General features: G+C 36.2%; 1 protein-coding gene across 2 annotated transcripts; it reads right to left on the bottom strand.

Annotated features, from left to right (window-relative positions):
* Window positions 1-748: 748 nt before the first annotated feature.
* Window positions 749-5,954, bottom strand: LOC121241340. Of its 2 annotated transcripts, none has more exons than XM_041139072.1 (4): window positions 5,136-5,951; window positions 2,571-2,854; window positions 1,660-1,887; window positions 749-1,563 (listed from the first exon to the last, which is right to left on the bottom strand). In XM_041139072.1, the coding sequence occupies exons 1-4, from the start codon at window positions 5,575-5,577 to the stop codon at window positions 1,057-1,059; spliced, it is 1,461 nt and encodes a 486-aa protein (XP_040995006.1). In that variant the 5' UTR covers window positions 5,578-5,951; the 3' UTR covers window positions 749-1,056. The 2 variants fall into 2 exon arrangements, with proteins under 2 accessions (XP_040995006.1, XP_040995007.1); XM_041139073.1 differs by having other exon boundaries at window positions 1,221-1,541; window positions 5,136-5,954.
* Window positions 5,955-11,555: the final 5,601 nt, after the last annotated feature.

The following is an 11,555-nucleotide window of genomic DNA, read 5'->3' as shown; positions in this document are numbered from 1 at the left end:
GTGCTTTATTTTTCAGTTTTTCTACTGATCTTATTAGATATAAGAATGCATTTTTCAAGTTCAAAGCTTTAGATAGAACAGGCAGCAGAACTCCAGCACGAGTGCTATTAGTTAATGACTCTGTGCATGTATTTGTTAAGGTCGGCGAGTGTCATGGACAAGCTCTGCAATCAGATAGGTCAATAAAAAAAAAGCTCCGATCTTCTACAGAGTGTGATGGGCGCAAAATTCAATTCCTACATGCATAAAGATGGGGATGGCATCCAGAATGCAGCTAGGGTACAAAATAAGTGGGTGAGACAAAGACATGATTCCGTATTTCTTTGGAGAGTTCAACTTATTTATGTTTCCAGGTAGGTCCGGCCCTTTTTGTGCAACCATTTTTTTTTTTTTTTTAATGTCAAAACCTCTTCAAGGCAAGGTCCGCAGAGTAAATTCCGATCTCGTGCACAACATTGTCAGGGACCTTTTTGTACAACCATTTTTTTTTATGTTTTTTTTTTTTTTTTTTTTTTTTATGTCGGGAAACCTCTCCAAAGCAAGACTTTTTTGTCCAACTCCTGCAGTGTAAACTTTAGTCCTGTGCACACCACCCTCGAAAGTTTTTCTACACAAAACTGGTTAAATCCATGACTTTTCACCAGGAGGTGTGGCTTCAAAGAATTGATTGCACTCATGAGGTGTTGAATCTTAGACCTTGAAAATAGTGGTACCCCCAGACCAAGGTCTTTACTACTTGGGCCGACTGTGCAACCAATTATTCAATATACACTATAAGAAAACAAAACCAGTGGCTATCAAAAGATTTGTTATTACATCTACACAAATACAAAACAAGTCAATGACTTGCTTGCTCTCAGTTTGTAGTACTGTAGTATGTAAGTAGTTTGTTCTGTTCTGTAGTGTGCTAGCAGTTCCTTATACTTTCTCTTTAGCAAGGATTATATATTAGCTGATGGTGAAGGAGGGAAACTTACAATCAACTGACACGCCAAAGCTAGAGATCTCTCAATTTACAACAATTTAAGAAACAAACAGAGAGAATGAATACAAAATTCATACCCAATTGCTTGAAAGTGAAAAATCATGGAATCTAAATGAGAGTTCCCCGGCCGTGTCTCTCTCAGGCCTTACCTCAGGTCCATCACTGACAGCTCTACTTCCAGTAGGAACTTCAGGTGGCACGGGCTGTATTTGATTCTCATTTGGACAGGATGCCAATTGAACTTCGGGTGGTAAAGGCAGGACATGCGGCGTAGGAGCCCTAAATCTGTTGGCCCCACTTGGAACAGTCAAAGCTCGGTCCCACACTAATACATGAATGAGAATGGGAACTTTCGTATGCCGGTGCAATGAGAGTTTCATGCTGAGTGAAACGGTGTCAAAGCATCGGATTGCTCCTGTTGAGGAAACCATCCAGGGAAGGACCTTCTGATTGCCAACTCTTGAGACCACCAGCAGCCTAGATGCATTTGTAGCTTCTTTGTACAAATTACCAAGCCCTGACCGGGTTGAAGGAGCATTTTCATCACCATTAATAACTGAGGAGACGAAAATAAATCCCTGTCAATTGCAAACAAATGATAAGCAAATGCCTAGATGATGCATACATTCTACTGATTTTAGAATATGCAAAGGCCTGAGAACAAGTTAGGAAACCTCTTCTGTGCGGCTGATAGCGAACCCAAGCTTTGTGTCGCCTTCTTTTAGCTTGATTTCAATCGCAAACTCTCCTCCAAGAGGGGCATACCAGAGGCGAACTGCTTTAACTACACCAATATCCACTCCGTGGTAATCCTCAAAACCATATAGACTAGCATTTGCAAGATTAGACAAATCAGATAAGGACCCAGCATTAACTGTAGAAGAGGCCGTCTCTCCAGATATCTGTGACAAGAGAATTGTATATTCTAATTGTCACATGATACTAGGATTTCATGAAGACTATAGGTTATACTCTCACTTTGAAGAGATGTACAGAGTCACATATTTCTGGCATTTCATGCGTTTAGACAATATGCGAAAAAAATGAATCTTTTGTTGCAATCAAAGCAAAAGTGTTGTGGACCATTCAAGAATCCAAGTCAATCTGCTTTATAAAAATAAGAAAGCACAGATGATCCCCTCCGCTTTTGCAGAAATAACTTTTCTGCAAACTGCTCAAGAAATATTCCAGAGTATAAGGAAGGAAAACTTTTGTTAGTTTTGGACACTGGCACCAACAATAATTTGTATAGCATGTGTGAATAAAGGGTGGTCCGGATGGTGGAGGAAGAATGGTGGTTAAGCATGAAGTGACTCCCACAAAATATTTGGACCTCAAAATGGTCTCTCATTAGTGAAGTATCCCTTATTTTAAAACTGGTCTTAACATCAACCTGAATTGCTGCTTATAATAAACATGAAGCTGTAATATAAGGTTATCTATGTATAATTACTTTCCACAAAATGTGCCCTAAAGGCATGCCATTAATTGTTACAAAGGTTACTGGTGAAAATGCTCATCCATCACATTACAATGACAAAAATGGTTCTGCTCGTATTGCTTTGGTGAGATGAAAAATGTTTACCTTGGTAAGTAGTGACTCAGTTTGAACGTTCATAAAGGCTATAGGAACCCCAGTGGCTTGAGATGCATTAAGCCATGCATTTGCCCTAGCAAGGGTATCTTCCAAATCATTGTAGCGAGAAGCAACTTGATCTGAAGCTTTTGGCAGGAGAAGTATAGAAAGAAAGCAACTTGAAAATGGAACTGATAGAAACTCCTGCATTCTCCTCTCCCATGGATATGCAACATATCCATTTTGAAGGCGAGAGCTGGATAGTGCATTTACCATCCTGGCACTCCTTGAAGCTGCGAGCTAGAGCTCATTATTTCACATCACACGGAGGATCTCAAAACAGGTGGAAAAAAAATGAATTTTAATTTTCTCCAAATGGCATAAATTGGCTCTTGCACTGTGGCACCAACTGCTCATTGGGATTATTGTTCATGAGAGAGAGAGAGAGAGAGAGAGAGAGAGAATTATATAGGTTAACATATAAGAAGAACGGCTGTCCAAACAATGCTAGATCAGAGTTCTAAAGAAATGAGTTTAACTCATTTGAAATGTCATCAGTGCACTGGGTGTTTCAAGGTTCATGCTAACATAACTGCAATCCAAAAGAGTCATCCCTATAACAAACGAATTACAACACTGGTTGCTTTTTTTAATGCTCTGTGGCACAAAGCATGCACATGTAAGATTTTGAGATAGTGGCTCAAAAAAAAGTCTTCATATAGTGTTTGCCATGCCTAGATATGAGAAGTTGGATCAAGAGAAGTTTTGAACTAATTTTTATCACTGTTATTAATATTTTGACTTTACATCCATAATGCAATATAGGATAGATGGAATATTCATTCACAAGAGAAGGCAAGAAGATTGGCTAAGGGGCCCATGGAGCACTATGAGTGAGATCACCCCCATCCTTTGTGAGTTTCCGGGGAGAAGGGAGGAGCCCTCCCTATTTCCTCCTGTCCTATTCTCTCCCTGCCTTCCGCTTTTCTCGTTTCCTCTCTCTTTTCCAATTTTCATATTGTTTTTTAGATAATGATTAATTACATTATATATTGTGTAACTTCCGAAGGTCTAAATATCAAGGCAATATAGAACCAGAGCCATAACCACAGCTGCCATACCTTACAGAACCACAAAAGGGATCACACTATCATAAATGAATTGTCATGGAGACTAGAAGTAAAAGATGGCAGACCCCCAGCCAATTCAAGAAACAATAAAGGACAAGCCCAAATCAAGGAGAGAGTGATAAACTGCAAAAAGGAAAAAAAAAGCAAAAAAAAAAAAAAAAAAAAGAAAAAAGAAGGAACTCTTTGTATCACTGGTCAGAATAATAGCATTCTATCGTCTGAACTTTTTAGGTAACCAGCTGGTTCCTATAGGCTGAACTCTGCAAACCAACAACCAAACTCAATCGTGAAAAGTAAAGTCTGATCTTAAACGGTGGCTTGATGTATGAAGGCCAGCTAATAAAAGAATGTAAACAACCAAACCAGCATTGGGGAGAAAAAGGTGGCCATGAATATCAAACAGTTTTGGGCGATAAAGAGTAAGGGCTCGTTTGTTTTCATAGATGAGATGAAATAAGATAAGATGAGTTGAGATTAAAGTTAAACAGTTGAATAAAGTATTGTTAGAATATATTTTTTAATATTATTTTTGTTTTGGATTTGAAAAAGTTGAATTGTTTATTTTATTTTGTATTGGAAGTTGGAAAAATTGTAATGATTAGATGATATGAGATGAGATATTTTCTGAAAACAAACGAGGCCTAAGTTGCTTTCAGATGATGAAAATAAGAATAATTGCTGAAATCATCAACATGCCAAGTGGGGTAGATCAAAGTCAGCTTTCCATGACCTTGTCAAAAGCATTTCCATAAATAAGAGTAATGCTACATACAGTCGTGGAGTACACAAGTGCCGTGTAGTCGCTTTGAAAAAGAGTAGGATTCACTATTAAAAAATTAATTTTCTTTTCATGTAGAGCCCGTATTTATTCACTTTTTTCAAAGTGATTGTGCAGTACTTGCACACTCACGATTATAACTATCATTTCTCTAGCCAATATAGCCAATACTTTGGGTTCGGATCTATGAAAGTTGCAGAACCTATTACCTAACAGAGAATCAGTTGGCGAATATATCTTTACTTTAGGGTACTTCATACTTCAGAGCCAAGTCTAAATTTAGAAAATTGATCTTTTTATAAAGCTTTGGTGAATTATGCAAAAACAAATTCAACCAACTCCCTGAGGGGCTAATGCCAATTTGACAAAGTCTTGCATAAATTTTGGAATTTGGTCATTTTTTCTGAGTATGAAATTTGTCTGAGTTCAAAAAGTAAAATAAAATGTTACTAACAAAAGAAAACGAAGTAAAATCTATTGATAATCTAAGGCATGTTTGTCATTATGTGGTGATGGTAATCGATGTATGCTGGATCATCCATTTTTGCAGTATTATATTTAAATTTTTGTTTTTGCAGTAATAATAAGGATATGAATAGGTGTGAAAACAATACCCGCGTGAGCAAACAGAGGATTGAGGAAATTGAAAAGTCAAACATGGCTCACCTTGGAGCTCGAGGCACTCGGACTCCGTCCGATCCAAGAAACCGACGGTGTAATTCGGATCGGCGATCGACCTGAGGATATACTGTTTCTTACTGGCCGAGTCGTTGGGTACGATACAAGCCTGCAACTCGGCGTACTCGTCCGCTCCCCTCCGAATACGGACTAGAATCGACGTCTCCTTCTTCTTGTAGGCGTCGTGAAGAACCCTCTGGACGCCGCTCTTGCCGTTCTTGAACGGCGCCATGAAGAGAAGGAGAGTACCGGAGGTTCCCATTCGGCGGGAGGAGGAGTTGCCGATGCGGAGCTCCTCGACTACGTCGCCTGTCTGGAGGAAATCGCCGGTCCACTCGTCGGCTTTGGAGCTGCCTTTGAGGCACTCGATGGAGAGGACGGTTGGGGAGGACCTTGAGTCTGAGACGGGCTGAACTCGGTCCATAGGCATGAAGCTCTGGAAATACGACCCACTTCGACTAAAAACTCCAACCAAAATCACACTTCCATTACTTCACAGCAGAGCTTGAGAGAGAGAGAGAGGTAAAAAGGTATTGGGTTTTGTCTAAACCCCAATTATAAACACAATCTCCACTGTCAACAAAGAAATCATTGCATTGTTAACGTAGGCACAGCACTATGACCTTGACTTAGGAGAGCAGCCAGAAAATCTCAAAGGCTCCTTTTTATACTCCAGAAATGTTAGACAGATAGCGTTCAGAGGATCAAACTAACTATCAATTCAGAAGAAATGAAGTAATAGAAAAGTCACTCAAGCAATCTCCCCTCCCCTGTAATCGGTGGAAGCGGGTCCATCTGGTGTCACCCTCCTCCATCACTTCATTAACGTGATCCAGTCCCCTGGAGATGAACGATGATATTCCAATTACAAAAAGAAAATGGATCCCATCCAATACTACGAAAAGAGAAAAGATATTTACAGTAGTAAATTATGTAATTGCTGTATAATTATTTTAAAAAAAATAAATAAAATATTAGATTTATATAAAAAAATTAATTTTTTAATAATAAATTTTATTTATTTTTAAATAATTACGTGATATTTATAGATATCATAATTATATGATTGTGTACTTATTCCACGTGTGAAACGTACGTGGATTTGTCAAATTGCAGTGGACAGAATGCTTCTATCAAAAGTCAACCTACAATTTCAAAAGACAACCGTCCGCTCAACAGTGAAACTAAATAAATGAAAATGGTTTTGTCCCTGCCCAGCAGCATCTGAAAATGGCAAACTTGTGAATCACACTCAAGTGCCAACCCTTGTCTAAGAACTTAGAAGGAAAAAAAAAAAAAAAGCCATAATGCTGCCTTACGTTTGAACTAGACTTGCGGCATCATGAAAACATTGAAAAGTCAATATCTACAGCGCATCTAAATGAATTAGTCAAAACCAAATAACACTTTTGTTAAATGTGAAATCAACTTGATTTTTAGTTATCCTATTCATATAAATTTTTATATTAAGATAATTATTATTTTTATATAATAATAAAATAATATAAAATAAATTTAATTTTAACTCTTTACATCAAATCTTGATGAAATATTTATTTATTATATAATAATAAGTAATTATTAATTAAAAAATAATAATTAACATATTTTACCATTCCACCTATTATATATTAATTAATAATCATATTCTAAACAAAAAAGAGAAGATTTGGTACCATGCGGGGCCCCCAACACATAAGCTGTGCATTAATAGTTTTTTTTTTTTTTGTATGAATAAACTAAAGCCGTTCATTAATAGTTATTTAGAAAATATAGACATTTACTTGAAATTAGTTAATTTACTTGAAGCTGTGTCTCCCAAATATCACTTAGTAATATTACTTTTGTTTAACTTGAAAGTAGACATGAAAGCATAAAGAGAAATAAATAATAAAATATATATTTGGTGTATCTATAATAATTAGTAAATTTGAAAATGATTTTGGTATTTATTATAGTTAAAGTCCAAATATTTAGATTTTAACTAATTCATTGTGATGATATTTTAGAGTTTAATAATTAAATATGTGATAGATTTAACTTTTAACTAATGGATTGAAAATGTTATATCAAATTCATGCATACGGCTTTGACTGCTTGGATGGTGCGTGGCTTTTGTACCGTCGTTTTGGTAAACACACTTCCTTATGCAGTTCTTCAAACGGTACACCATAACACAACATGTTGGACCTCATAAATCATCCCGTCCGTCCAGATGAAACCGAAACCTTTCTCATTTGTCTACCTCAACAACCACCAAATCATCAGCCGTCCAATTACTCGCTCGTTATTGTAGTTGTAAGATTAATCAAATTATTCCCTAACTTAGCATTCATTGATAAACTGTTCGAGACAAGACGCTAGCTAAAACCAATAAATATTCAACACGTGTCATTAGATAGGTCATGTAGATATCGTGTTTCATAGTCTGATCAATTCCACATACTGGGTCGATCTGTTCCTGTGAATATAGGAAACAAGGACTTGGGGTATACGAGGGAATCCTCTCATTCAAAATCAATATACAACTCTACAATTTTTCTCTCTCTCTTTCTTTAATGCAATTCTTGGAGGCCATTTAGAGTAATTTGGATTTAAAAATAAGTTGAGATAGATTGAGATGGTTTGTAAATAATAGAAGAAAATTTGAATTATTTATTATATTTTATGTAAAAATTTGATAAAGTTATTTTGAGACTTGAAAAAGTTGAATTATTTATTATATTTTATGTAAAAATTTGAAAAAATTATAATGATGAAATAAGATGAGTTGAGGTGGGTTTTAAATACAAATGAGATGCTTGCTGATCCGATGTGTAATACATTCTTGACAGAGAAAGAGGTGAGCAATTGGGGTCTGCTTGTTACATATTTTTGTAAGTGTATTTGTGTAGTCGCGCTTGTACTAATTCGTTTGTCTACGCACTCTTTTGGCAAAATTTTGTTAAAACTCAAGTTTGATTCTATAACAATTTTTGTTATGTATGTCTCTTTGCTTGAATTTTGTAAGTTACTGTTGGAATGAAATTTGTGTATACAAAATGTAGGGAGGTTTATGCTTTATTTTCATATAATGGAAACCATACCTAAAGAAAACAAGTCTTTTTTGCTTGTTCTATTGGCCCAAGTTCTCTAGTTTATTATTTAGGGCTAATAAAGAGGTATGTTGCATGACTTGTGGAAGAGTTTTCCAGTGTAAATACAAGAAAAACCACCTGCAAGAAGAAAAAGAAAAATTAGATGAAAGAGAAGAAGAAATAGCAGAAGAAAGAGATGAAGAAGAAAGTTGATGGAGGGTAAAACATGATCGATTCCAATTAATTTTTCTCACGCATCGATCCTTATTTACGGACCCATATCGATATTACGGCTACGGGTAATTCCGAACAGCGACAATTTCAGGATTTGAATGTTGAACTGAGTTGAGTTGAGATGATAAAATATTATTAGAATATTATTTTTTAATATTATTATTATTTTGAGATTTGAAAAAGTTAAATTATTTATTATATTTTGTGTTGAAATTTGAAAAAATTGTAATGATAAGTTGAGATAAGTTGAGATGAGTTTGATAACTAAATGAAACCAAATTTGGACTTCAAAGTTTTGATTACCAAAGCGATAAAGGGAGAGACAAAGAAAACGAATGGGTCATTCGAGTTTTGCTACTCATCATCGTCATCAATCGAGCTTTTTCATGTATGGATGATAAGTAGATGAGCTTTTCTACTTATCATCCATATACCACACATTTTTTAAGACAAAAAAAAATATATTGTGTGGTGTGTGAATGATGAATATAATTTTTGAGTCAGCAATATAAACCAATTTAAAAGAAAAAAAAAAAAACCAACTTCTGGAGATAGCAATTTTCTTTTGTATAAAATACAGAATAACAATTTTAAATTTAAAAAAAAAACACTTATTTTTTAGATTAGCTGCCAGATTGAGCACCAGGCTCCAACGATGATGATTAATGCCAATAGTTTGATAGGCCCAAACAATATTCTTCTAAATAAAATATAAAATAACAAGTTTAAATAAAAAATCAAAAGACTTATTTAGGGTCCGTTTGGTTGTTGGACTGCATTAAAATTAATTCAGTTTAGTTTAATTTTAAGTTGAGTCTAACATCCAAACACTCAACTCTCAAACTATTAAACTCATTTCAACTCAAAATCTCTTTACACGTGAGATCCACAACCTTTTTCAACTCAACACCTCTTTACACGCGGATTCACAATCTTTTTCAAATTTTCATAAATATATCTAAACTCATTTTAACATCCAAATACATCTAAACTCATTTTAAATGGACCCCACAAAATTTACTCCACCATCTCAACTCACTATTATTCATAAAGAACTCAATTTATCTCAACTCAACTTAACATCCAAACGCAACTTTATATTAGATGACATGCATCATATTTTGAGCAAAAATAATGTTTGGACTAAAAAACTTGTATTTTTAGCAAAACAATTATTCTTTTAGGTTAGAAATACCATCCAATCAAACATTATTAAATCAAGTTCCGATAATCACGTAACAACTCAAGCAGAATATTCTGCAGCAACTAAAAAATAGGCCAAGTCTCAAATTGCGGAGAAAACATAGCAAAGAATCCTTGACCTTTATTTCCATTTCTGTTACACATCTTTCCATTTCTGTTTCACATCTTTTTAGCGTCATTTTGAATTTTGAATGTAACTTCATGTAGATTCCGTTACTCACGATTGTATTATATATTCATAGACTCCGTACACAATTTTGATCAATTGAAATACAAAGTTTAATTCAATCCATCTGTTAGTAATTTTCTATACGGTATCAGTCAAGACAACTTGCGTCATTTCCTTAATTCTTCTTCTCTGCTCACGCTCATACCCATTCTTTCTAAACTCTTTTCTCATCCGAATCCATCGACACCATGGCCGTCTCCACAAACTCTTCCTTTACTTCTAATAATACTCACACCACTCTACCTGTCTTTAATCCTTCCAGCAGTATCAACATCACTAAACTTACCCGCACCAATTTTTCAAATTGGAAAGCCACCATGCTTCCATTTCTCAAGGGTCAAAAAGTCTTGGGGTATGTTGATGGTACCCTTTAAATGCCTGTGAAGGAAATCTCTAGTAGTGATGGAACCCTGCAACCTAACCCAGCCTTTGATCTCTGGGAAACCCAAGATAATCTTATTCCCAACTGTATTAATGCTTCTCCCACTGATGAAGTACTCATGCAGGTAGCGCAGTGCAACACTTCTCATGAAGTTTGGACCTCTCTCCACACTGCTTTTACTACATAGTCAAAAGCCAAAGTCATCCAAGTCCGTTCGCAGCTTGCCACTGCTCGAAAAACTACACAATCTATAACAGACTATTTCATGTATGTCAAAAAACTTTATGACAACCTCGCTATGGCAGGTTAGGCTCTCAAGTGTGATGAGATCATCACATATCTCCTTGCTGGTCTCGGACCCAAGTATGATTCTCTTATTACCACTCTTTCTGTCAAAGAAAATGTCACCTTAGAAAAGGTGTACTCTATGCTGCTCATCTGTGAGGCACGTGTTCAGCATCATTAACAAGCTCTCTTGACTTCTATCCCATCGGCTAATGTTGCTACCAAACAACAACCGTTTGGATCCCGTGGCCATGGCAACAACTCCAATTTTTGTAATAGAGGACGAGGACAATCATCCTCCCGTGGTAGAGGTAACTTCCAAACTGTTGTTCATTCAAATAACTACACTAATCTTTGGTGTTAGCTATGTGACAAGCCTGGTCATACTGCGGCTCGATGCTTCAAAAGATTTGATAATCAGTTTCTTCCCCAACCTCCTCGGCCTAATCATCAAGCCAACCTTGCCTCCAATCAACCCATCCAGCACTCAAAGGAGCAAGAATGACATGCCAACACTGGAGCTACGCATCACTTGACTAACAACTTGAACAATCTTAATGTTCGTAATGAAGAGTATGCTGGTAATGATCAGGTTCAAGTTGGCGATGGCACAGGTTTGCACATAACTCACCTAGGAAAAGCCTCTTTACCCACACTTTCTCAATCCTTTGTTCTTGATCTCAAGCCATAAAACAAATCATTCGTTATCTCAAACACACGGTAAGCTACGGTTTACATCTTACTAGTCGATCTCCTCATACTTTACAAGCTTTTAGTGATGCGGATTGGGCTAGTGACAATGATGATAGACGAAGTGTGGGGGCATACTGTATTTTTCATGGTGACAACTTAATTAGCTGGAGTTGCAAACAATAGCAAACCGTGGCACACAGCAACACTGAATCAGAATATAAGTCCCTGGCCAATACCGCGGCAGAATTACAGTGGCTCCAATCACTCTTGAAAGAACTTCAGATGCCACTCCAACGATGTCCAAC

This window comes from Juglans microcarpa x Juglans regia, chromosome 7S (genome assembly GCF_004785595.1).
Source record: "Juglans microcarpa x Juglans regia isolate MS1-56 chromosome 7S, Jm3101_v1.0, whole genome shotgun sequence".
Lineage (NCBI taxonomy): Eukaryota > Viridiplantae > Streptophyta > Magnoliopsida > Fagales > Juglandaceae > Juglans > Juglans microcarpa x Juglans regia.
This window is presented reverse-complemented; position numbering and strand designations above follow the sequence as displayed.